Source organism: Larimichthys crocea, chromosome III (genome assembly GCF_000972845.2).
Source record: "Larimichthys crocea isolate SSNF chromosome III, L_crocea_2.0, whole genome shotgun sequence".
Taxonomy (NCBI): Eukaryota; Metazoa; Chordata; class Actinopteri; family Sciaenidae; genus Larimichthys; species Larimichthys crocea.
The window spans coordinates 28,462,953-28,490,890 of NC_040013.1; the positions used below are offsets into that span (position 1 = coordinate 28,462,953).

The 27,938-nt window shown below is 43.0% G+C and overlaps 2 protein-coding genes across 4 annotated transcripts; both read left to right on the plus strand.

Moving 5' to 3' along the window:
* The first annotated feature begins 1,206 nt into the window (after positions 1-1,206).
* Positions 1,207-22,325, plus strand: ssh1a (slingshot protein phosphatase 1a). Of its 3 annotated transcripts, none has more exons than XM_019275880.2 (16): positions 1,207-1,491; positions 4,698-4,735; positions 12,157-12,257; positions 14,464-14,528; positions 15,086-15,207; positions 16,173-16,241; positions 16,378-16,443; positions 16,722-16,916; positions 17,047-17,140; positions 17,420-17,548; positions 17,731-17,777; positions 17,896-18,042; positions 18,899-19,099; positions 19,179-19,869; positions 19,961-21,026; positions 21,622-22,325. In XM_019275880.2, exons 1-16 carry the CDS (start codon positions 1,411-1,413, stop codon positions 21,642-21,644), a joined length of 3,135 nt encoding a protein of 1,044 aa, XP_019131425.2. In that variant the 5' UTR covers positions 1,207-1,410; the 3' UTR covers positions 21,645-22,325. The 3 variants fall into 3 exon arrangements, 2 of the variants coding, with proteins under 2 accessions (XP_019131425.2, XP_019131430.2); XR_003461435.1 differs by having other exon boundaries at positions 1,208-1,491; positions 19,961-21,375; XM_019275885.2 differs by lacking the exons at positions 1,207-1,491; positions 4,698-4,735 and adding an exon at positions 10,004-10,261.
* A 1,604-nt stretch (positions 22,326-23,929) lies between these two features.
* Positions 23,930-27,573, plus strand: LOC113744216 (uncharacterized). The gene is made up of 3 exons (XM_027272997.1): positions 23,930-24,019; positions 26,196-27,457; positions 27,564-27,573. Exons 2-3 carry the CDS (start codon positions 26,202-26,204, stop codon positions 27,571-27,573), a joined length of 1,266 nt encoding a protein of 421 aa, XP_027128798.1. The 5' UTR covers positions 23,930-24,019; positions 26,196-26,201.
* The last annotated feature ends 365 nt before the right edge of the window (positions 27,574-27,938 follow it).

Genomic DNA, 27,938 nt, shown 5'->3' on the forward strand with positions numbered 1-27,938 from the left:
TTTACAAACCTATCTATCTATCTATCTATCTATCTATCTATCTATCTATCTATCTATCTATCTATCTATCTATCTATCTATCTATCTATGCATGCACTGACTCTGTTTACTGCAAGTTTTCACGTGTAAGTAATAATAACTTTATTTATATGGCACCTTTAGTGGTTAACAAAAAATACAAAATAATAAAAGTAACATAAGATATAAAACTAGATAAAAATAATTCAAATATCATCACGTAAGCAAAAGATAAAGAGAGTAGCACTGTGTGTAGTTATGCATATGAGTTCTTTAGTTTATGGAGAGATAAATAAATATTATAATTTTCAATATATTTTAATATACAACAAGGGAGAGGAGACTCATTCTGTGACAGCTGATCTTTGGATATGGACATTTATACACGACTCGCACCAACTGCTCTCATGAATTGATTGTGACAGTGTGATTTATTCTTGATAGATAAAGTGTATCTTCTAAAAACCTTTATTGATCAATTTCTTCAGAAACATATCCCAGTGAAAATGTGTGTATGAACAGGAATAGAAATAGGAATGTGACAAAATTATTTCTAACTATATGGGCTTTAACAGTGTAGACATATATGTGCATAATACACATGATCCAACATGCATATTTGTATACTTGAAAGGTGTTTATAGGGAATATAACTTTATATTTATATATGTCTTTTTCATGAGTAGTATTTATGAATTGTTTTTGTTTTTTTAATTGTTTCTCTTCGTGTATGTGTGTATTTGTTTTTGTTTTTTTTAATACAAAGTCAGGAATATATTTTATGTATATATAAGTATCAGGCATATCTAAACAAGTTGCAAGAAAAGCTTGGTATTGTCATTCATTATTTAAAGAGAAGGGGTGGGAGTTTACAAGTTACTCTTCTTCTCACTCCTTTTTTTTCGAATATGTATTTCTATGTTTAAATGTTTTGCCTTACTTTCTTTTTATTTTTGTTTGCATATTCGAAGTAAACACTTCAATCAATCAGTAATTTCTAATCCACCTTGTGCATGTGAGCAGCTGTAGTGAATTTCCCTGTTGTGCGACCATTAAAGTCTATCTTATCTTAATAATAATAATAATACATTTAATTTAAGTTGTGTACAAATCACTTTACATTCCCTGTTAGTAATTATTGTTTTATTACTATATAATTACATCCATGAGGATGGACGGGGCCTTGAAGGCAGCAGCACTTCCTGCACAGACAGCCCTGCTGCATGAAGGATAGTGAGTCCCTCCCTCCATCCATCCCTCCACCCGTCCATCCATCAGTTGTATGCACCGTTTAGCCCGGCAGCTACTAGCCGCAGCAGCAGCAGCAGCAGCAGCTCCTCCTCACCAGGGCCCAGCGGCCGGCCGGTGCATCTTCAGCTTCCTCCAGCCACCATGGCGTTGGTTACTCTGCAGCGGTCCCCGACCCCGAGCGCTGCATCCACCGCCAGCACAGCAACCACGACGGCGGGAGAGGTGAGTGGGAAAAGGCGGGTGGTGGTGATGGATGGGGGGGACTGAGGTGCTGAGTGAAGCCGCGGAGCAGCGGCCGGTGGCTGAAGCTACATTAGCACCGTTAGGTTAGCTCGGTGTAGCTAACGGCTGCTAACTGTCGCTACTGGTAACCAGATATCACCGGTTCAACCACACACATCTTTACATATTTATCACTTTTAAAATGTAATTAACCAATAAAATGAAATAAAAAAACAGTCCCACTAGTTAAATGTGGTGTTATTTAACTTGTTTTAGCTTTGAGTGTGCCTATGCCTTATGAATGATATAAGCTGGTGGCTAACGTTAGCAGGTTATGATGTGACATTGCAACAATTCATCCTTTAAATAACAGATTTTACAGATTTAACAGATTTTAACAAAGTTAAACAAAAAAAGCAGCACTCATGCAGTCCGAGCACATCGATTTACTTTATATTAAATGTGAGATTTGGATGTTTTAGTCCTGGTTAGCTTCATATTAAGAGGTAATAAATGAGACAGAATGTGTTTACATTGTTTATGTCATTGTGCTGTCCTTAAAGTGAGTTATTTATAGGAATATATGAGATTTACAGACAGGTATAGAGCTGTATGTGAGGAGGAGGGGAGGTATGCCTGCACTTCTTGAAAGCAGAGCAGTGTTGTGTTGTTTTCAGGTAACTCACAGCAAAGAAAGGTGATTATAATTACCTCTATGACTGTAATCATTCAAAGATAACTTCATATTTTTAAGTACAGACACATCTTCAGTGCCAGAGGAGGGCGCTCACTACCAGCTGTATAAAAACCACATCAGACATCTATAACAAGGTATTTACAGCTGTCAGTGTTTCAAGCTTTGACACGACACAAAGTTGGGTTGCGCAAAAAATCACGCCTCGCTAAAGTCATGCAGGTGCAGGAGCTTGAGATTCGTCCCCCCGTAGCTCGGTTGTTTTGCGTGTTGAGGTGTGACAGATAAAGCTGGCAGGAAGCTGCTGCAGCTATGATGTCATCTACTCATGAGGGGTGGGTGCGGTGGTGGTGGTGGTGGTGGTGGCGTTGGTGGAGTACTACTGTAGGAAATGGAGGAAGAGAGAGAGAGAGAGCAGAGGTAAACAGATTTAATAGATGCTGACACAAGCCAGTCGAGGTGTGAGATTATTTCACCTCAATACACAGCGATGGAAAGTTGCAGTGTTACATGCTCCCTTTGCAGATTTTTGGTACATGTAGTGTGTCATAGCATTTCTATTTTTTCCCTGCTGGGTATAGTGGCCTCGCTGCAGCTGTAAACTGTAGGTTTAAATCCCTGACAGTGGAAAAACATGACCTTAAACTGTTTGCATAATTTCTTTCAATGACCTTTAAATTCTGTTTTTTACGTGTGAACATGTAGGTTATTAATCAAGTCACAACCTGGAGTTTATTCCTAAATGACTGAGACTATATTTCAGTATTTAGTATTTAGGATTCATCTCACACTTCACAACATACCTTACTTGACTCACTATGCCACCCAACTCCTGATACAGGCTGTGGTCATCTCACGACTCGATTACCGTAACGCACTCCCGATGGGCCGCCCAGTCTACACAGTGAAACCCTTTCAGCTGATCCAGAACGCGGCGGCACGCCTGGGTTTTTCAATCAACCCCAAAAGGTCACATGTTACCCAGCTGTTCATCGAGCTCCACTGGCTACCTGCAGTCTCCGGTTCTGCACCCACCTACTTGAATGCCCTTATGCTGGCTCTGCCACCCGGCAATCCAGACTCTTCTTATCTGTTGTTCCCCGTTGGTGGAACATCCTACCAGTTCCTACCAGATCAGCCTTTAAAACACTCCTGAAGGTCCATCTCTTTAGAGGGGACCTCCTCTCCAGCACTTCCAACAACTAGACATGCTAAATCTAGGCCTCCAGTGCTTATTGCTGCACTAACATGTCCTGGTCACACTTTACTGTGATTGTCTCTTTCTTTTGTAAGTCGCTTTGGATAAAAGCGTCACTTAAATGACTAAATGTAAATGTCGTCCTCTCTTACTGCCTGGCATCTATCCATCCATTTTCTGTAACCGCTAATCTAATCCTCATCAGGATCATGGTGGGGCTGAAGCCTATCCCAGCTGACTTAGGGCGAGAGGCGGGTTACACTGTGGACAAACCACCAGCTCATCAGGGCACATAGAGACAAGCAACCATTCACAACTAAGGGCCAATCAACCTATTAAGAATTAAGTAATGACTATCTGTCTTATCTGGAGAGAACCCACGCAGACATGCAGACCACACAGAAAGGCCCGAGCTGAGGTTCGAACCAGGATCCAGGAGGCTGGCCATCACATCTAGCTTCCTGGACATCCTATTCTAAAACCATGAGATTTAATATGGACTTAACAGGACTATAACAGCCACACTATTTGGGCACTGTTGCGGGATGGGAAGGCCTTGCGCACAAGGTGTTCAGTGGGGTTGAGGTCAGGGCTTTCCATAAACAGGTTGCAGTTTGAAGACCCCTGAAAACAGACCCTCATCGTCCTCCACCAAACTTTACAACAGGTGTTATGCTCTCTGGCAGGTAGCAAGCTTTTTGCTGTGAGGCGACAGTGCTAACCACTGCACCACGGTGCCGCCTCAGTACGCAGTAAATTATGCTAAACGTGGTGTGTCTTCTTCAGGCAAATAAGGCAGGTTTGTTAACTTCGATTCCTGAACAGCTGAACAATGTTTTCACACAGCCTCCATTATACCCTTGTCATGTAACTGCATGTCATGTAATTTGTTGCAGACGGTGCCTTCCTCCGTGCAGCCACACTAGTTTCATACGCTCCCTTCATAATGTCGATGAACTTTCAAGTCATGTCTGCTCCCTCCGTGTTTCACGAGCTCCTCCAGGTGGTGTGAATGCTGTTAAATGCATATAACACACACCTGCAGTGATTACACCGATGTTTGCAGGCAAGCGTTGACTGAGTGTCCTGGAATAAAAAAGGTTTTATACCATTGTCATAACACAATTAAACAGCTTGTTTCACAGACCATTCAATGACGAAGAGTAGTGGTAACTGAAATAAAAAGTATACCAATATTTATATTTAGTATCTCAAAGCTTATAAAACCTGTGGCCTCTATTTAAGTGTCATTCTTGGGCTATTTGTGCTACAAATGCTATGTGGTATTAATCTTTTCCCTTATTCATATTGCAGGACTTTGGGAGTGAAGATGAACGGCGAATAAATCAGAGGTAAGTTCACTCTGAGTTTAGTTTAGCCCTTCAGTTGTGTGGTATATGGCACAGCAGGTCAAATTTTATACACAGGAGTTGTTGACTGATCGGCAGCGTCTGTCTTTGAGTCACTGAGTGAAATCTGGAGTGGCGGCAGACAAGCTGGCATCAACAAGTGAGGACGACTCAGCGTCGGTGTAATAAAAACACCTGTCTGTCTGCCTTGTTGGCAGACTCATCAATTCCTAATAACCAACTGTAAAATCTGTTATTCTCAGTAGTCGAGTAATATTTTGACAGGTGTGTTGTCAGCACTCAGATCGATGAACTTGTTTTTGAACTGTTGAGTCACTTAGCTTTTCCACAGAGTGCACACACCGCGTAGTATTGACAGAAAGCTGATTATAATCTTGGCACTTCTTTAAGTCAGAAACACCAAATACCTGCTGATTATAGGATAAATATTTACACTTCTTTAAATGCTGTTTCCAGTCAAATTAACACATTGAATACTGTGTCACCCAACAAAAGATACGGTCCTGAGGTGTGGTTGAATAGTCTTTTTTGTTTAGGGAGGTCCCTAACTGAATAAAATGACACAGAGCTATTTAAGTAGCAGCCAAGATAATGAAAGGAAAGAAGATAGTGTCGACCTGCAATTTCTTAAAAACAACACACCGTTTGGTCATAAAAGAAAACATCAGTTCATTTGAAAAGTGTGATGCAGACTGCAGCAGAGAGAGAGTGTCTGAAACCTGGAGCGACGTGATGACGTGATGTAAAAACGCATCAGGTCTATAGTTCATCAGTACAGACAGACAGACAGGCAGACAGGCAGTCGTCTCCTCTATGAAACCTGCTCTGTCCTCACTGTGCTGCATTCTTATAAACTCTGATGAACTGACCAGGAGTCGTTCGTCTTCATCTCCTGCAGTTCTCTGCATTCGTTCTGTTGTTGTTGACTGTGGAGCTGCGTTCACACAAAGAAGTGTTCAGTCTGCTGTAGTAAAAAACTTTCTAACGTTGTTGTAAATTGTTGGTAATAACTGGGCTATAAGTAATATATAAAACATGAATATCGCATTTAGTGTGACGGTCTCTACCCTCTCTAACAGTGTCCCTGCTGATCATCATGTAAGTTAATGTTGCTTATTAATCATCCATCTTTTGCCATGACTTAATATGAGTGGAGCATACACAGGGAGAAGTATCTCAGATTTCAAGTCCATCTTCTGAACATTGTAGTTTTACCACAGACGCGCCAATAACATCCGCTGTCACGTAACGACAGTCTGTGCAGCCGTCTTCTCCTTATGAATTCTCCTTCACATCTTTCCTTGCGGTTTTCCATCGAGGTCAAGGAAAAGTGTTGAGGAGACGACATAGGAGGTAATTGTTTTGACTATTCGACTAGACAGGGCTAGTCAGCTGCTGTTTCACTCCATCGAGCATACACATAAAATGTTAATTTACAAGGATAAATCTTACAAGTCACAATATTTTCTCATTCCTCTGCCAGCTGTGTTTAAGCAAAAACTCCCATGACTATTATTGAATTATTTCAATAAAAACCACATGGCTCCAGTAACTTGTGTTTGGTGAATTTGATTATGGAAATAGTCGCAGCTCTAGTATGTATGCTTTTATTATCTTTGGATAAGAGATTAAGTGCAGAGTGATTCAGTCGTGTTAAAACCTGATAAAGCTGAGTTTTCTGTCAAAACCTGAACGCCCTGAGGCACCATGATATCATTTTGACTTTGCTCTTTTATTATGTAATTTGTTTGGGCAGTTTAAACTCAATATGATGTAATGTCTCTCAGATTTAGAACATTTTCTGCATACTTAAAAGTGTCTTTCTGAATGCTATCTTCCAAATACCTACAATCTACAATGACTTATTAACTGATAAACCCTCTAAAATGTAACGACTACATAATGACTGTGGTGTAAAAAAGCACCCATACATTCTTCTCCTTTTGTTTTGCATCTTCTCTTTAGGTGTCAGGTTGTTAAAACTGCGTGTTCTGTTCGTAAAAATTCAGATTTGGAAACATGCATTCCTAAAATTCAGCTGAACTGTGCTAAATTCGATAACAAACAGCTTATTGTAACTTGACGGCAGCAAAGCTGTTGACTTGAGAGATTTAATTTCAGTTCAGAGCAGATCAATACAAAAGCTTTTGTAAGAGCGTGCATGTCTTTTGGTGCCACGTATAATATTGACTTGTCAAGACGGTGATAAGGATGACAAATAGGTCTGTATGTGACAGATTCTTCTGATTTTCTGTTTTTATTTTAGTGACTTTTCTCTTTGTGGTTTCTGGCAACTTCACTTTGGATAATCTGTGAACAAGAGGAACATTTTCTTTAAGCAGATATATAATCAAATATGTCATTCTTAGAGTGCTATGCAGTGTCCTTAAGCAATGCATGTATGTGAGGATGATCTGTGCATGATGCGAGTCCTGTCTTGTTTCTAGATGGTTCCCATTTCTTCAGGCTTGTAAGCCGCATTATGTAATGAAATTGCCAGTAAATTCATGTTTTATAACATTATGGCATATTAAGCTGATATTTATTTGACTCTTAAGATCAGGTTGTACTGATCTAGTACACTAAATAGAGAGTTACATCTGTTGACTGACAGCTATACCTCTGCCAAGTGGGAGTTCTTGTTCTTGCTGTTCCTGACTTTGATAACGCCCAAAGGTGTTGATGGAGGCCAACAAAAACATTGTGCAGGTGTCCGTGGCACTGAACCAAGGAATGATTTCATCTTACCACCTTGTGCGAGAAGCACAACTGGATAAAAATGTGTGTTTGCATTAAGATGTGGGGTGAAGTGCTCGGAGGGATTCAGCATCAGAATGTTAATAGCTTAAAAAGTAAACTCGCCGCAACAATTTCTCACTTAACGTCAAGCAACATTGCACAGAAATTGGTATATTTGTGATTTAGCACCACCAGTGTCAGAGTGCAGTACCACTGTGGTAAAGCCCAGCTCGGAGTCTGTCTTTCAGCCTTTTATTTCACGACGCTCTCGCCAACGACTAAAAGTCAGTCCCGCATTTACTTTTGTCCGACAGCTTCTTGCTTACTCCATCAACTTCCCCTTCGGTCTTTTTTTTTTTTACTTTTGTCATTATGTCCATAGAGGCTGCTGAGCCTGGTTATATTGCACCCTTGCCCAGCTCCTGTTCTGGCATGACACCTGCGCTGCTCCCAGTCAAAATTCCCTCATGGCACAGGCTTGAAAACCTCTTCTTCCTGGTGGTCCAAAACACCTGTGGTACAGGCACTAACACTCCCCCGGTGCTCTGAGCTCACAGTACGGCTCGCCCAACTAACAAACTGAACTAACATTAGCTAACAGCAGCTACAGTTCACAGCAGTCCATCATGAAACTCCATAAAGACACCCGAGAGTTGAGGGCGAATTTTCTCCATTAAATATGATCCAGTTTCATCAAAATAAGTGAAATAGTTGTGACACACCGTTCATCTGATTATACATCAGTGTAGCATCGGTATTTTATGATAGAGAAGTTAGTTGCTTTAAATAGGTCAAAATCTCTGTGGATTTGGACGTGGATAGACACATAGGCATAGACAAACTACAGCAGAAGTACTATCTCTGGGTCTTTATTGTTTTCAGGCCCTCCATGACTCCACTGACACCTGAGGAGGTTTGTTCCTCCCTTCCCCGCTCCCCCTTCTCTCCATCTACCCCCTTTCAGTGGTGTAAGTGAGAAAATGCCAGCATTATGCAACTGGCAGCCCCAAGAGGAGGCCTTTTTTTTTCCTCATTGTACTGGTGTGTGGAAAACACTCCATGAATAAACCAGCCTGGTTACTGCCTCCGTGTGAGCCTTTTTGTAGTGAGTCCTCTTGTTTAATCCAACCGCTCTCACACATGAGTACACCTGCTGATTCAGAGCAGTGGCTTAGGAGACATCTGGTCTTGTTTGGTCCCATTCAGTCATCCATCTGGCTACTGCCACAGCAACAAACCATACCTTTAACTCTGTGACATGCCATCATTCGTGTAAGCTTCACCTCATCTATAGAGGATCCAATCAGGTCCCTCCACTTCGACATGCACCTGATACATTTAGCCGTCCTAGTTTCCACCTGGAACAGGACTGAACCTACGTCAGCTCGCAGAGTACAGTGTCTGCCAGTGACCAGGTGTTACAGACGTTTGTGGAGGAGAATAGGACGGCTATCTGGTTATCTGTCTGTCAGCAAAGACTTCTAGATTAACAGTCATACCACGTCATTGTGTTAGTGTCAGAGAAAGTGAGAAAGAAAGTTAGCTTTCAACCCCCAAAAAAGACTAATCTGCAGACTTCTTTTGGACTTCGATTGGATGATTATATTTCATTTCTGTATTTTACTTTCCTTCCAAGCGCCTGAGAAGATTATCCACTGTCGTTGAAGATGCATTAGACGTTGTACTCTCTAATAATCTAATGCATTGTGTGTGTGTGAGTGAGTGACAGCAAGTGCTGGCCACTTGAAGGAGAGAGACAAGATAATCCCTCCCTTATAAGCCTGGGTATAATGAGATTTGGGAGTTTTGGGAGCTTGCCTGTTCTCACTGCCCTTTTCCACCAATGCTTGGCCCATGTGTTAAGCTCCCTGGAGGCACTACCTTGGATTCTGTCGACCCTTAAGGTGGCATGCACATGGAGACATCCCATTAGGAAGTTTTGGCCAAAAATCTGCCTTTTTTTTTCTTACTCCAATTGAGTAAGCGGTCTTGTGATTTTCCCCTCAGAGAGTTTTGGGTTTTTTGGAGGGGTGGTTTCTGTTGGACAGCAACACAAGATCCTGGACTTGTTTTGCATTCGCTAAAGAGGAAATCTGTTGTTCGCTTTGTAAAGTGTCAGACCTGATGGATTAGGAAAATAAAGAATCAAAGTCCATGCTGCAGGAAGAGGAAATCTATCTCTTGAATCCTGCTGGATCTGCTCTGTAGTCATCATTGTGTCTCTTGTACTTCATCCTGAATTAAAGAGGGAAACTTGCTCTCTTTCTTTCTTACTGATGTGAACATGTAGCTTACAGTATACTGTAAAAGAGTGTGACTCAGCAGACAAAACAGACGGCGGAGGCAAGCGCCGTTGTGTTTGCCTGAGGCAGCGGGAGGAGACTGCAGCACGTTGCTCCGGGCAGGAGTCTAACTCGCGCTCACACATAGAGACGCTCAGATGAGGGAGGAGGTGGAGGAGAAGGAGGAGGAGGAAACAAGAGGGTGTGGCATTTGAACAGAGGGCACTTCTTCACTGAAGAGCACAGAAGAGAGCAGGCTGTCAGTCAGTCTGTCACTCAGAAGCTGTGGTCTGGGACGTGAAGCCGTCGTTCTTCTGTTCCTGGAGGCTGATGAAGAAGAGGTAGTTTGCGGTGGCGGAGTGGGCCTGGGTTTCATTCAGGTCAACACGATGCATCTGGTCGTAGATCCCCTTCAAGAGGCAATGATGAAGATGCTACCGTATTTTGTGGAGAACGCCGTGTTGACCCAGAGTGAGATAAACCGCATGTAAGTTAAGCTACCACTAGTTAATCTTTCAAAATGGGGTTTGAACTAGTGGGAACAAGGTCCTTCACTGATCAAACACCTGATTCTACGCTCTGTGATTATGTTTTTTCTAAATATTATATTTAATTGTAACTTTTGAATTATTAGTTTCAGAGTTTGGATGTTTTCTGGGTCATTTGGCAACAGATACCATGGTGTCATCTGAGGGCAGCAAACTGAATCAATCACTGAACATGTGTAGCTGATATGAGATAATGGACCTCAGTCAAAATAAGTTATCATGCACCGGTAGCTGAGATGAAGCGCTGCATGAATCACGGCACGAATGCTGGCTTTCTTCCTGTCTTTAAAGGAGCTATAGGTGCCGTAGGTTGTAATCATGGGGACTCATCGCGGCTATCCGGCAAGCTTTTCTGTCATCGTCATTGTTTGCTTTGATACCAGATGTATTTTTAGCTCCAGTATTTGTGGGGAAGCTGATAGCAGGGTGCCGCAAGGCAAGAGACAGTAGGGCTGTTTAATTAGGATGTCTGAGTACAGCCTGCAAATCAGTGGGACAGTGCTTGATTTACACGTGAGGACAAGTTTCACACATGCTCAAATTTCACCAAAGTGCACCCTTTTCTTTGGGAAGTTATCAGGTATCACAGGCTAGGACCTGTGGACTTAAAGCCCAGCAGCGATTGACTGAGCAGCAGAGTACATTTGTACACATTACCGAGGAGTAACAAAGCTCTTGGTCTTGCCACTTTCGCCTCATATTATCCATCGTTGCCTGACAGTAGACCCTCCTGACAACATCATAAATCTCAAACAGAGAACAGACTGAAAAGAAAATCCACCAAAGTGACACAAAAGCTCTTGTTGAGAAGTGTCCACCCCCATGCTTTGTCACTGTGGAACTTTTTCTGCGGCGCTGGGGGCGGAGGGAATTTATTGTGAGGTGCACAAAACGAAGTCCATTGTTCCCACAAAATCATCTGTTTGGCCCCGGCCTGGTCTTCTGTATGTGGGTTTTTGAAAGTCTGATCAGAGAGAGAGAGCGGAGCTACAGAGCTGGAAATAAAAGTGCTATTGTGAAAGCGGTGTCGTTTAGATGAAGGACTTCTACACCAAAGCCACATCTAGGGGATGTGTGCATATAAAAAGTACTGCTCCTTTTAGCTGACATTATACTTACTGCACCAATACGTTGATGTTCTTGCTGTATTTTGAGACAGGTTCGTCTGTAGTACCTGTTTGGAGTTGAGGAGGTTTGCCAGACTGCGCACACGCAGTACATAGTGCATGTGTTCCTCCCTGCTGCCAGGTAGATTTATGAATGTGCTCGCATTGTTTTGCAGTGAAGTGGAATGATTGAATTCAGCCCGGAGAAAACACCTCACTTCTTTTTTTTTATTGCAGTACTTATGTCATCTGTCGACAGCTCCAAAACCTAACCTAAAAAGTCTTTTTTCACAGGTAGGTGTGAACTGGTAATTGTGGCCTTTTCTGTCATCATCAAAGCATCACAAACGACTGCATTTAGGTTTATTATTTGGGATTTGTGTTGCATTACAACGAGGCAGCAGAGACCTGACAAGTTAAACCTGAGTGCAGCCCATGCAGCAGAAAAAGGACAGATAAGCATTGAGGATCGCAGCTTGATTCATGACTGCTGCTGCAGGCCTGAGGTCTACGTCTGTAACGTGGCAGCTTAGGGTTTTCCACTCAACTGTTGAGGTAAATCACCGGCAGCAGGCTGCCATGATTTATGCTCATCATGTTGGCTGTGTCTACTGAACTCAACTGCCCTGTCCTTGTCTTGTGCCTCGCTGTCCAGCGAACAAGCTGAGCATATAGTGTCTATGTTTCGATGCTTTTAACGCCTCTGTCCCGTTTTTGTTTTTTTGCAGCCTGAGTGAGAGCTTCTTCATGGTGAAGGGTGCTGCCCTCTTCCTGCAGCAGGGAAGCAGTCACCAGGGTCAGAAAGCACATCCTCACCACAAACATGCAGGTGAGAAACACGACAGGCACGACACCCCCAAAAAAAGCACACCTTGTTATCCTCATCGTTACCCAAACTGCAGGTTTGATGTCTTTAATCTCCTCGTGTCAGACTTCTTGTCCAGGTTATTTCTATAATGAGTTAATGTGCGGCTCTCCTTAAAACTGCAGCAGATGTTTGTGGCTTGGTTTGAGGCGAGGAGGAGGATGGCAGCGGCTGCTGCCTCGTTGATAAGCGTGTTCCAGACGTATAGCTTAGGCAGATTAGTGCTTAAATCCAGCGCATGGTAGCACTGAGAGTAAAACTTCTGTTCATGTTGAAAGGAGGCCGGTATTGTTTGTGTTACCTGGTGTGCCCTCCTGGTGCTTTACTAAGTAAAGGCTGCGTAAGATGAACGTAAAGAAGCAACTTAACAACTATCAAAGTTTTCAAAGAAATTTAGATAAGGGTGGAACAGTTTTTGGCATCCAACAGGACAAAAAAAACGTGTCTCCAGTCTCCAGTTTTGTGTTTATCGTGTCCCAGTGACCAACTTTTACCAGGTGATTTACAGTACATGTGAAGATGTGTGGTGTTGTGTTTATTTTATCTGTCGGACTGAACAATAAACTGGCCAGTGTCAGCTTTAAAAGTCACCAATGGAAACATCTATTGCTTAAAGACACAACACTGACCTGACACTTCACTGGCATGATGGGAAATCAGCACCAGCCAAAAGCCAAAATGTTGCCAAGGCCATTTGGCAAGTCACGGCCATGGTTGGCAGCTTTGTCCACTCTACCAGCCACTTTGTCAGGTAACCCACATATTTGCTGTTCCTGCTTTGTTCTAAAAAAACACATTTGGCCCGAGATTAGTTGTCAGATTTCCAAGTGACTGTGACCTTCAAAATAAAAAAAGATAATGAGGTGACTTAAGCAGGATTCAGAGATCTTCTGACGTGACGCTACTGAATGAATGCTTACTCCTCAACTAAGCTGTTTCACTCTGCAGGAATCAATGAATTCTCACGTACACGGACTAAACTGCAGCTTATAAAGCTGAAAGTCAGTATGGTGTCAGTCAAGGATCTTGACTCAACTAGGTTGAACCTCTTACATCAACATGGACACATGATACATAATAGTCTGTAGATATATTTATGTTTCTGTGTATCTCGCAGCTGTTGTTATTCAGAACAGATGCCAACTTGGCTGCCACCGAGCCCATGAACTCGTTTGACTCTTTAAACAGTTTGATCCACTTGGATCCATCAAAACCATCAAAAACACACACAAAGTGTTTTTACCAGACTTTTCTTCCTGCGACTACAGACAGTGAACTTGTAATGTTTATGAGCTTTAGCAGGCAAACATGTTCATGTTTTCTTACATTTTCAGTTCCCTTGTGACAGTTTCTACATGCACGTTCCCCAATTAAAGCTATATTTGAAACCTTTTATTGTTAAGGTTATATACTTTCAACGTATGGTACTACATTTTGAAGTTTTGTCAGAACGATAATCGTCAGACTACAGATTTTACTGCAGTTTACTACAGTTTGAATTAAGTTTTCTGGATTAATGTGCATAATTTTGAACACCATCACCTGTCTGTGAAACATACAGTATGTTTCATTATTTCTTTCTCTGCTGCAAGGATAATTTTAGTCAGTAAATTTAGGAGGAGTGGTTGGTGGCTGATGTATCATGTATCAATCAATATCTGAATTTTGTAGGTTTGTTAGGAAATGTATGGACTTTTCAAACCTTCATCCAAAAACATGGATGCAGTATGCTGAGTTATAAGTGTTGTAAAGAAGTCGGTGACGACAAAGCTCTCTGTCAGCTGCTACCTTTGAACTGCTGTTGGTCAATCCCTGCACCCTGTTTTTATTATCCAGCATCACTGACATGTTTGACATCAGACCGTGGTGTAAAACGAGCAAAGAAGATGGAAGAATGAATTTCTCTTCAGTGAACAGCCGATGAAGAATGTTCTACGTGTTAAACACTAGGGAGCAGTGTAACTTCACGTGGCTGCAGCAGTTCCTTTAATTAAATAAACGCATGATGTCCCCAGCATGCATTATGCTCTCATTATTATTCTCAGTGTTCTTTTGATCCTCTCTTTCAAGTCAAAATGTGTCCGTTTGTATGACGAGATACATTTTTAATCGCTGACGCAGAACAGCCAAAGGTCATGGATCAATTTTTCTTTATGATCTCCTTCGACAGGTGACTTACCTCAACACTTGCAGGTGATGATAAACATTCTTCGCTCGGAGGACAGAATCAAACTGGTGAGAGATGACATAAGTACACGCATACATCAAAACAAAAACATACGCACACACACACACACACACAGACACACACACACATACAGTACAGGGCAGTGACTAACACTCTGGCATAGCAAACCCTCCAGAATGCATTTTATTGTGTACTTAAGACGCTTATTTTTTTCTCTGTAATTACGAGCTCATGAGAGCCGATTTGAACACACTCAGGAGAGCATTACCAAATGTTTCCATGGTGTTTGTGTGTGTGTGTGTCTGTATGCATTAGTGTGAAGTTGAGTTATTTCGTTTTATGTTTACCAGCTCTGTGTGCTCACACATCCTGAGGACTCAGTTACCCTATTACATCAAATTTGTACTCCAGTTTTCTTTGCATGTCCAGCTGAGACAGATTTTAGCAGGAGGGTCACTTCACATCTCTGGGGCATTTGATGCTGTACAAACGAGTTTTGCGCTTGCCACATTAGATGAATGTGATTAAAGTGTGGGTCCAAACCCCCCAAAAAGGGTTTTATGTTTATTTCAGCATGTCTATTAAACATAATGACCCTGTCCAGGCGGTGCGTCTCGAGAGTGCATGGTCAGACCGTGTGCGGTACATGGTGGTGGTCTACACCAGTGGGCGGCAAGACACAGAGGAGAACATCCTACTGGGAATCGACTTTACCAGCAAAGACTGGTAAGAGTGTGTATGGTTTTATGATCCTTTAACCCTTTAAAGTCGTTCTGAAAGTTGAAAGATTTTTCCTTTTATTAACATATGAAAACACGTTTACAGTGCTGATGTTTGGTATCTTTTCTTTCAACACAACATCCCCCATTAAACCTGACAATAGTTTTTTTCACTTTAACGTACTGTTGCACCATTATGGACTCAAAAACACAAAATCCCATTTGAGCATATCTATTTTCAACAAAAAGCAGGTGTAGCCGTTTATATATACACAAGAGACAGAGAGCTACAACACAGGCCTTACATTCCCAAAGTGAAAAAATGTAACATAAAAAGTCAAAAAGAGATAAAAAATGATCTGATCACGTTGGCTTGATCGGTGACTTTTGAGAGTTCATGGACCAGTGTGTAAAATAGGGCAGAATCTGGCAGATTTATGTAAAATAACAATTGTTATGTTTTTGTCACCTTAAAATCTTTTATATCTACAGAGCGAGCGGGTCTGTTTCACCGCTGTGTTTCAGAAACATCAAACACTCGCTCTAGATTTTTTGCATTTTTGTTTCACTGCCACCATAGTTTCTCCTACATGCTCAGAAGGGGGAGGTGAGGTGAAAGGGGTGTAGTCACCAACAGATGCCACAAAATCCTACACACTGGTCCTTTAAAAGCTAACAGAGCTCCGTTTATGATCGCTGTTACTAGTAGATGTTATATGAACTGTTTGGAATATTCAAATCTCTATTTATGAATGCAAATAACACTCGCCCACAGAGCTCTGCCTCAAACTGGAGCTGCAATACCTGCACTAAATGGCACACAGATTGTTGTTTTTTTTACAGCCATTTCCTGTTTGTTTAGATTCACAGCTGTTCGTTGAGTTACGCTATAATATAAGAATTGTAGCAACAGAGGTTTTTAATGTGGCAAACCACATTTTGTTTTGTTTTTGTTTTCTTTTTCTCTGCCAGCAAAAGCTGTTCGATCGGGATGGTGCTACCTCTGTGGAGTGACGCAAAGATCCATCTGGATGGAGACGGGTGAGTTTCCCCCCCTGTGATATGTCCCTGCTTCTTACCCAGCACTGCATCTACATCTGACACATGAGATGAACATGATACACACATAAGCTACGTGGTGCTCAGGGAATGACCATCTGTTTTGTTTGCTCCTCAGGGGCTTTACTGTGAACACGGCAGGTCGGACTCATGTCTTCAAACCCGTGTCAGTGCAGGCTATGTGGTGAGTAATAAACAACCTCTGGAGCCATGGTGGCTGTCTAAGAAATCCAGCTTCATGACACACCACAATAAATCTCCTGATGAACAGATGTGCCACTCTGCTGCAGTGAGGCAGGTTGAGGCAGCGCTGCTTCAGTCTGCCACCTGCTGACATGAAGACGCATGTGCATAGACCCTTTAACAAATTGTTAGCACCGCAGTAATATGATTATTTTTTACTCAAAACCAGAGTTAGTTTAATCATCTACAACTTTATCTTTCCAAAAAATCAACATCTAGGTCAGCCCTGCAGGTGCTGCACAAGGTATGTGAGGTGTCACGCAGGTATAACTACTTCCCTGGAGGCATGGCTCTCACCTGGATGGGCTACTACGAGAGCTGCATCGCCTCAGACCAGAGCTGCATCAACGAGTGGAACGCCATGAAGGACTTGGAGACCACACGGCCAGACTCGCCGCCCATGTTTGTTGCCAAGTCAGTGAACACAAACCAGCTTGAATCAGACGCCTTATGTAAAGACTAAAACAAAGCACTACTACACCTGTTGTTGAAATAGTTTGACATCTCAGTGCTGAGGTCTTTATGTGATTTTAATCTTTGGTAGGCCTTCAGAGAGAGAGAGGACAGAGTGCCTTATTAAAGCCAAACTCAGAAGCATCATGACGTGCCAGGACCTCGAGAACGTCACCTGCAAACAGGTAAAATAAACAGCAGCACACACACTGAAATAACCCACTGTTTTGCATTTCTTTCTCTTGGTTTCATTTTCATTGGCTAGATTTACATTTCATTCTCTAACGATCTCTAACTCGTTTTCAAATTGACCTTGCAGTTGTATTTTATGGAAGTTATCTGCAGATTTCTCTTGGATACGATTTTATAATAGAATCTCATTTATACTCTTTTATATTACAAATTATTATATGTTATATACTATTACACTCACACAGCTCATCCCAATGATTTCTTTTCGGCAGATCCGTACAGAGTTGGAACAACACATGAACTGTAACCTGAAGGAGTACAAAGAGTACATCGACAATGAGATGCTGCTGATCCTGGGCCAGATGGACAAAGCTACTCTAATCTTTGACCACGTCTACCTGGTGAGACAACTCTTCACCAAAACATCTTTTGTTTCTCGTGAATAACTGTGAGATGAAACAACTCTCTCCATCCCCGAGGAAGATTGCTTTCCTGTGAAATGATTGTTTTTGGAGAAAGAACAAGCTTACAAAGATTTGAAAATATACCGAGACTAAACAGTATTTTCCTCATTTGTTTGTAGGGATCCGAATGGAATGCATCTAATTTGGAGGAGCTGCAAGAGTCGGGGTGATTCATTTTTATATTATGGAGGAACTAAGATAGCCAGGCACAAAAAAAACATTTTCATTATGATTTGAGCAAGAAGGAATGTTGTTGATGAGTTAACTTTATCTTTCCTCCCCAGGGTGGGCTATATCCTCAATGTTACCAGGGAGATAGACAACTTCTTTCCAGGCACATTCAGTTATCACAACATACGCGTCTACGATGAAGACGCCACTGACCTGCTGGCTCACTGGAATGACACATACAACTTCATTGTTAAAGCAAAGTGAGTCCTGAGTGGAGCAGAAAACATGTTTATGCTCACGTATGTATCAGTTTAGCAACATCTTATCATCTCACATGCCAGTTAAGATAGATTTGTAATACGATGTAACTTTCTTTATTTAGATTTAAGAGAGAGATTTAACTTACAAAACACTCTTTGCACTCAAAACACTCTTTACCTGGATCTGTCCACTACATGCCACCCAACCCCCCATGTAAAACCTCATGTGACCATGCAGCTGAAGTCACTTGATAATAACCAGGTCATCTCCATAAGGGAACATTCAGACCAGGGGTGTCCACAAGAAAACTCACAATTTACGTTGCAAAATAGAGACACAAAGAAGTTTAATTTGGTTTGTGTGTCACCCATTTTTTCCAAAATGCAACCTGAGTCAGTGGACGACCCTTCTACCTCTAAGCCACACCCTATCCGTGTCTGTGTCTGGCTGTATCTGGCTCACAATTTACACTAGAAACACGAAGAAGTTTAATTTGGTTTGTGTACAATGGTTTCAGAGAGATGGCGAAAAAGGAGCATTTGTCAAGAAACATAGACGGTGAATGAAAGTGAGGGAGCACCGGCCTCGATAAAGCTGGTTAATCAGCAAAATAAAAACTTATTTCCCGATTGTTTCACAGTGGTTACCTTCAGCACAAATAGTCACACCCACAGCAATGCCTACACACACTGCCGGATAACCCTGCTGTGATTCACAAGACCTGATCTTGTCTGAACGTACCCTAACAACGAAACAATCACCATCTGCTAAGAAAGACGATGAGCTGTATTTAAACTCTCTAGGAGAAAGCTTCTTCTTTGTTTTTATAATTTTGTTCTAAATTCTCGCCCACAGAAAGAACCACTCCAAGTGTCTAGTTCACTGCAAGATGGGTGTCAGTCGGTCCGCCTCCACAGTCATCGCTTACGCCATGAAGGAGTACGGCTGGTCGCTAGAGAAGGCTTACAACTTTGTCAAACAGAAGAGGAGCATCACACGACCCAACCCAGGTTTCATGAAACAGCTGGCTGAGTACGAGGGCATCCTGGATGCGAGGTACAGCGCCTACGTGTGTGTGTACAGTTTTTTCTTTAGTTGTCTTCCCTGTTTTTTGACTGTATTTGTATGTTTCCAGTAAACAGCGTCACAACAAGCTGTGGCATCCAGACGCAGACTGTGAGATGGCAGAGGGGCAGCAGGGGTTGGCTCAGTGTTGTGGAGGCGAGGAGGGAGGCCACCTAACTCCAGAGCCAGGGATGTCTCCCTGCTGTGAGGAGGCGCTGTCTGATAAGGGGGCTGCATGTCCCTCCCCATGCAGGACTGTCTCACTGGAGATCGACCCTGCCTACAACAACTACTATTTCCGCCGGCTCTCTGACTCAGCGCTGGACAGCGAGCCATCTACGCCCGTGCGTGGCCCTCCTCTTCTCGGCATGGAAAAAGTCTTCATAGAAATCGAAGACGTGGAGCGGGACGCCCTGCTGGATGATGAGGCCTTCGATGGGCGTGAAGGTCTGCCGCTCTCTCACTTTGGGCCTTCGGCAGAGGGAACCGCCGCCCAAACGAGCTCTCGGGGACCTGAGCCCCTGGAGGAGCTGCGTCTGAGGCTGGAGTTCAGCACGGTGGAGGAGGAGGATGAGGAGGAGGTGCAAAAAGAGGAGGCAGAGATGGAGGTGCTCATGCAACCAGATGATGGCGGGGGTGGGGAAGGAGGTGGAGGAGAGGAAACACAGGATGCAGATACAGAGGGTAACGGGATGGACCTGGCAACTCTGAATGAAAACTCCAACAATAACAACCACATGAGCACTCCGCGTAACCTTTATGTAAGTTTAAATTACGTGATTAACGCTGTTAAATTTATTCATTTCATGAATCTGAGTTTGATCTTTTTTTTCCTTTTCTCTCTTTATTTAGGAAACAGCTTCCTCCATCATCCCTCCAGCTGATGCTTCCACCGCTAAATCTAAGCAGAAAGACTCTCCACCCCTGGTCTCTAAGCTTTGCCTTAACCCCAGTCCTCCTCAAGTCCTGAGTTCTTCACTCCCACTGTCCCTCACCTCTCCTGAAGGCCTTGTGTCATCTGCGGTACTGCTGTGCCCCTGTGGCCCTTTGTGTGACTGTGCCAACTGTGCTTCCTCCACGCCGACAGCTCCACTCGACAGAGACGAGCAGCCAGGAGACTCACCGCATTTACCAGAGCCAAAAGACGATGGCGATTTAGCGGAAGTAAAGACGGAGAGTAGATGCGCAGCTTCCTCGGATGCTCTCCCCGAGCTGATGACAATGGATTTGGAGGAAGACAAGCCTGCTGTGGCTTGCTACATTGGCCAACAACAGGAGACCCTTATGCAGTTGCAGAGGTCCGGGCTGGTCCGCCGGCGTGCAGAGAGACTAGAGAGACTTTCAGGTTTGACCCAGGAGAGCCTGCAATCTCTGAAGCCTTTGCATGCATGCCAAAGGTCCAAAACGAGCCCCTGTCAAGCTGAGGATGAAGACGAGTTCTCTGCCTTCACCGAGAACTTCCCTAAATCTTCTACACCATGCCAAGTGCGGTTAGAGCCACTGGTGGTGCCACTGACCAATGAAGCCTTGTTGGGGGTGGTTGGGTCTGGGTTGCTCACACCCACCTCCTCGCCTCATGGCTCCACACTGACACGCAGCTCCAGCAGTGACAGTCTGCGCAGCGTGAGGGGGAAACCCGGCCTCGTGCGTCAGAGGGCGCAGGAGATCGAGACCCGTATGCGTCTTGCGGGCCTGACCGTGCCCTCGAGGCTGAAGCGGTCCAACTCGCTGGCCAAGTTGGGCAGCCTCAACTTCTCCTCGGAGGACCTGTGTTCAGCCTGCTCCTCGGACGCAGGGACACTACTGCTCCTCTCGCTGTCCCCAGAGCCAGACACCGGCCTGGAGTGGGACTCGCCCACCACCTCTGCTAAGCCTCGGCCCTGCAAGGACCTGCACACTTCAGAGAGAGCACTACTAGGTGAGCCCAGAAGCTGACACATCAAGTGGAGGTTATAAACACTCCACACTCCCCCTCATCCGTCACTCTGTGGGTCTGGAGAGCTCAACGAATGAAAACATAAAAAAAACAAAAACAATGCCAACTGTTATAACTGTTATAAGGAGTGTACACTCTCGTTTGCCACATTGTTTCTCAAACTGCTGTTCACGGTGATGAAAGTCATATTGCTGTATCTGACAAATGTGTTAAGCCATCAGTTCACCTCTAAGTTGGTTTGATTCATGGACAAACAAGTGCCTTACCTACGAGACCAGAGGCACAGAGCTGTGTGTTAGACTGCAGGATGAGACGGTACAAGACACTCACAGTACGTGACGCGTACCAAATTATGGTCCATCCATTGGCACTTAGATTATATTTACCTGTCTGGTACAAAGTGGTAGCCTACATTGATAAACTTGAGTCCCTCCAGTGGAGCTTGACAGAAAGCCAAGTGTTAATAAATGTAGAGTTGTTTACCGCACAGTTTATGTTTTAGATGCTAGAGGGTTGTAAAATTAATGGTTACCTCATGTTGCATTCATGGAGCTCTTTTTTTTTTTTTTTTTCGCAGATGAACCCCGGGCTCGAGCTTAATGCAGTTCATTTTGCTGATGTCAAATTAAAGTGAGGAAATCGGTCTTTAATGCAGAGGAGTGTGTTGATGCATTACTGCGTAACTGTATGCGAGTCTGTGTGAGTGAATGGAGGATGAAAGAGACGAGAGAAGAAGTTGTGACTTGTTTTTTTTTTTAGCCAGAGGCTTGCTCACTGTTTTCAACAAACAGAACAAAAAAATTGGAGTTTGTTGTTCCTTTGCACTGCTTTTATTTTTTTAAAATGTGTGAATACTGGTACACAGCAAGCTATCTTCCAACATAACATTAGAGTAATGTTACTGACCTCATCATTCCCCTACAATGTTCTTGGGAGAGCAGAGAGCGAGTGAGGAGTCACGCTGCATGGTTTGAAATCATAATACAAACGCCTAGTGTGACAGGAACTGAAGATTTGTGGCAGTCTAATGAGTTAATGTAGGTGATGGGTTTTTCCCAGGCTTTTTGACACAAGACAAACATTTTCCATCCTCGAGCGGTTGCCAACATTTTACTCATTTGTGCTTTTTTTATTATTATTATTATTTTTAATTTGAAAAATGTGAAAGACCAAAGTTCTTTGGCTGTCTCGACACATTGAAAACACCATCGACGCTGTACAAAAACGTGTGAACCATAATGTCAATCATGTACGTCATGTCATGTATTTAAAAAAAAATGCTGTCACATCTTTTTGCACCTTTTTTTGGGGAGAGGAACGAAAGAAGAGACTCAGCGAAGTCGTCGGGCTCATAGCTGTTAGGCTTTTATGGCTCATATCAGTCGGCGAGTTTTGAAAGCTTTTTGTCACGCTGACGTGACAATGATCACAATAGGTTACTTCACAGTTTTGTAACCATTTTCTTTTTATATTTAAGTATGCAGTAACTTTTGTACTGTACATTGCTGTAGTTTGAATGCATATTGCACTTTTTATGTTGTTCAAAAATAATGTACTGTATGTGTTCATTATGGAAATAAACATTTCTTTTACATAATATACCACCGTTTGTGTTTTTTCTCAGTTCATTCGAGGCTAATAGTATCAGAAAATGTTACGTTTAACCTCCCTGAATGGTTATAACTAAATATCTGTGCAGTGACTCGACTGTGGTGCCTATATCCTGAAATGACATCATCATGCCCCCATCTGTATGTTTTGGCAGGAGAGCCGGTCTCTAACAGCCAGGTTACATAACATTTGGCTTCCCGTCACTGTTTGCGTGACATCAGTGAATTACTTAAGTTACACGCTCTTGTTCCTTCTTTATGACTGTGCGTGTCTGTATAATGAATGGTAGGCCCTGTGTACAGTACAGCATGTTGTTGTGGGGGCGACAAGTGGTAAAGATGTAATTTATTGTGTGTTTGCGTGTGATTTGGCGGCGGTATAAAGCTATTCAACTTCAAATTTTTTGTTTTTTTGCATATATATGAGACCCTTCTACAGATATTTGACATCAAATCTGTTGTAAGATTGCAAACATTTAAATGACCGAGAGATCAAACAAGGCACTCACTCGTCATCAGTGTGCCAACAGGCCTGTTTAGCCTGTCTTGAATTAATGATGATCTTAAACTGGAGACAGATTGGCTTTGGTCTAGACAAGATTGAATGACCTGTAACCCTTTTTCAAACACAAAAACACCGTTTGGCAAGAACACGAGGACTTCTAGTTGCATGTCTGTCAACGCGGTCTCTGGATGTGTGTCGGCCCCTCTTCCCCTCCTTCTGCCGGTGATTTCTTGGCTGCCAAACCTCCACTTTTGTTTTATTATCTGAGGACGTATCCTGTTTTGGATGTTACTATAGAGACCAAGAGAAACAAAAGAAAAAGGGGTCTGAGCTATTTTTCAGACGATTTCCTACACTCCATGTTGGCTGCAGTTACTCATTTATCCCAGACTTCTATCATCATCTCCTGCTTATCTTAACTAGATTCCTGGAGTGAAGTCGTATCTGTACTCCCTATGACACCTCCATGCAAAACATGTTGTATAAGGAAAATGGAAAAAAATAGGGCATTCTCCATATTTAATCATCCATAACATCCATTTGGATACAAGGTGAAAAGGTCACCACCTATGTGTCTGAAATCTCTGCTCACGTTCTCCATGACCCTGAATCCACAATCCAGAGATGGAGATGGTAACGATTCTCCAAGGTTTCTCAAGACAGCGAAAAAGCAAAGCTACAAGTTTCCCCTGATTGTGTTAGTCAAATGTGCTGTGACATCACATGGATGTAATATAAGGCTCCCATTGCTTCTGCATTTGAGGGAGGACTGAGCATCACCAAACAACCAACAAAGAGCGCTCTGTCGGTCCTAAGAGATAGACAGAGAAAGCGATCGACTCAGCTACGACGTCTTACTGGTAAGTGTCATCCTCGGCGTATGATAGTGGATCAATATTATATGAGTCTTGTTGTCAGAGTAGAGAGCTGTCATGAGCAAGGCCTCTGCTCAGCTTGTTGTGTTGTACTTAATCAGCGCTGATAAAAACATGATAAGTTGCCTGTTATTCAAGATGCTGAGACTTTTGAGAGGTTCGGTGGTTTTGAATTCCTGTATGTCTGAATATGTTGAAGGAGCCGAGCACATGGTGATCAAGTGATCAGCCTTGGGTATTCAGGGAGGTTAAAACAGGATAATAGAGCAGTTGTTAACAGGGATGGACTGCCTCAGGGGAAGAGGTTCCCCACAATGACTGATAGGTGGAGGATGATCAATGAATGCAAACTCCACTGAGCTCTACTATGGATTTAACCTGATGACTCCACATGACCTGAAGACAGTTTGTAACTTCTTTTATTGACAAAACATCGCAGCATTAGTATTTGTATCTTCTCACTCGGCTATAACCACTGTTGTAGGGTGATAACATTAGCTCCCTTAGCCGTGTCTCTGGCCAGTGACCAGGCCTGTCAGATGATAAGACAACAGCAGTCATATGTTGTCACACAGAGGGGGGTTATGAGGCCACAGACAGGAAAACAGATTCATGGTCCACATCATTGTTCATTGTGCCTCTTCATTTTCTCTGCTTACTGCTGCACTTTAGTGGATGAAAACTCATTAAGCAATTATACAACTGCATGGAAAAGTTTGTCTCTGCGACACGATCATTTAAGTTTTGCCTCATGTTTTGCTCTCATTCCACCTCCTCCTACCATTAATCATTACCAGCACCATAACTATCAACGTCACTGCTACAAGAGTAATAAAAGCAGTCAACAGCATCTGATAATGTCCCTCAGAGAAGACTAATTAAACACAAAACATCTCCAAACTTAGATTAATATGGTGCAGGGACGTTTTTTTGAAATGCTAATCTCTTCCTGATACATGCAACATGTAAAAAAAAAAGACAGGTCTTACTGGCGCCTAATCAATTAATTGTGTCACATGAAAACAAATCAGCAAAGAAAATCTGACAAGGCGCACTAGAAAACATGCTGACTTTTAAAATGCAGAGTGGGGAAAATAGGATTTGCTAACAGATTTTGTCATAAGACTTTGTGAACTTTAAATACTAACAGAGAGGAGTGAACTCAATTAGCCAGACACAGCTTTCCATCTGCTTTGATGCGGAGTATCCCAAAACATTGATGCCAGATTTTTACTGATCACTGAGATAAAGTGTTAAATCAAATCATCTATTCAGTTTGCCAGAAAACAAATGTTTTTACATTGCATACAGTTTAAGGAGAAGCAAATAATGCTGCAGCGATACTGCTGAGTCAGTCCAAAACAAAAGATTCAAATTAACAAGTGAGATTGATGCAAAATCCTGTGACTGTAATTTGAATTAAAGTGGACATCGCAAGTGTGTGAATAACCCAACAGAGGCTACACTATTAAAGTCATAAGATACTCCAATTCAGCACTTTCACTGAAAATAACTGCTGTGTGACTATGAGTTGTTTGCTACACGCTACACGCTGAAAACATTTCTAATGTCTAGACAGTGTTATGACTGTGAAACTATGAGCAACTGGACTCACGCATGACACGGAAGTGTAGCCTGGGTTCAGAAACAATGTGTTTACTGAGCCAGAGGTGATCAATCAGAATCAGCAAACAATGCGTCAAAGGTGAGGCAGAAGGCAGAGTCAGGAAACCAAAGTTAAACTAGTCACTAGGAGAACAAACTGGCACAGGATGAAGCGAACACACACATTAAATATACACAGGTGAAACCAATAGGGCCGGGGAAACAATCAAACTGGAGATAAACACACATGGACGGGAAGTGAAGTGGTTTGAAACAAGAAGGGAGTAACAAAATAAAACAGCTAACATGACTGAATTATCTAATATAACTTAACATACTTGACGAGATATGATATGTTAAATCAAGGTTGTCTGACACAGCCTAACGTGTAACCAAGTTCTCAGTGTATTATTCAAACTGGAAATATGAATAGAGAGGCTGTGTCAGAGCATGGATCACATGGTCAGCAGGCAAAACTTTTAGGCTGGCAACTTCTTGCATGATTTGGGAGGATTGACGTTTTGTTGTGAGATTAACCTCATGCCTCTCTCCACAGACCAGTATGGGACAGAACCAGGACAAACTGGAAGGAGGAGAACAGGCCCTAGGTGAAGGATCTGAGGAAACAAGTCCAATCCCTGACTGTGGAGGTGCAGGCAGTCAGACAGGTGATGTCATGGAGGGAGGAAGCTCCTGTGAGGAGGAGGCTGGTAACACTGGGGAAAATTCAGGGGAGCCAGACGCTCAGGATCTGGACGAGAGCCCCGGCCAGGAGCCAACAACACCTTCTAGCGAGAAGCACATAAATTTGGGGGTGAGTCCTTTCGCTGCAAGGGAGGTGAGACAGGGAGGGGCTGCAGGAAAGGAGGGAGGAGGAGGAGGAGGTGGAGAAGGAGGCAGGACGGCTCCACTGGTTCCACAGGAGACGGACAAGAACCAAAAGAGCACTGCGAGGATTGAGGAAAGAGCCAGAGCGTACAAGCTGTACAATCAAATCAGGAGAGAGGAGAAGAAGAAGACTGAGAGGGAGCGTCACACATCCTCAAAGATCAAGATGGAGTATCAGGACGAGGGAACCGCCCCACATGAGGAGTGCCAAGATGAAAACTTCTCAGCTGGAGTTTCATATGAAAAGTCTGGCCTTGCTACTGCCTCAGAGGATGCAAACTCACTTGGAAACACAGAAAAGGACGCTGTGATGATGAAGATGAGCAGATGTGGAGCTCATGCAGGAAGTGAGATTTTAGCATCTGTTCAACAAGATCAAAAAGACAGCATCATGGCGGACGTTGCGGATGAAGATATTGAACTCTGTGCAGGAACAGTGGGCCGCTTGAGTAAGAGGAAGGCACCGCCTACAGCTCAACCCCTACATCCTTTGAAAAACAGTCTGCAGAATGAGTCTCTATCAGACATGAGTGATACCATTCACTGTAGACTTCCAAAACAGAGAACAGAGAATACCATAAATGAGGAAGCGCTAACATGTGAGGCGAGGCCAGTTTCAAATGACTCCAACTCTTCAATAAAACCAAAGGTCACTGATACTGATGACCAAGGAGAGTCAGTGAGGCCTTATCTACAAATGGATACAACTGAAACAACCACAAATCAAAAGAATGACTCGAATTTGGCATCAAATCCAGCCCCACCCTCTGAACCCAGCTCTATTTTGGAGAAGCTACTGAAGAGAAATAGAAAGGAGACAACCCCAGCTCTCTCAGATATAAAAGAGGTTGACATAACCAACAAGGACACCGTGGATGTTACTGAAAAGAGGATCATTGACAGTGCAGAGATAACCACTGATAAAAATTTGTCAATACGTGACATGAAAGGGTTGAAAGAAAAACCAAAAGAAAACCTTGCAGGCAGACATCATCACACTGACACTGCTGACACCGCAGATGTACTCTGTCTTCAGCTTGGAGTGAGTGGAAACACTAAGTGTGACAGCTCACTCACAAACTCACATTATCCCGAAGCTGATTGTCAGAGTTCAAAGAAGAACTCAACAGAAGCTTCAAAGAAGAAGGACGTGGAGATCAAGCCAAACATGAGCGGCTCTAAAAACCTGAACACAAAGAGTTCACAATCAGCTGTTTCACATGAAAGAATGTCATGTGAAGCAAGTGGTGTGATCACTGAGGAATCTGCACCTTCTTCAGTGTCTGATGCAATGTCTCCACCCACAAACAGTGATGGGAAAAGTGCAGACTCATGCTATTTATTTACTGCTGAAACGACAGATACCAGTACTGTAGGACCACCTCTACAAATAAAGAGCGACAGCAAGAGC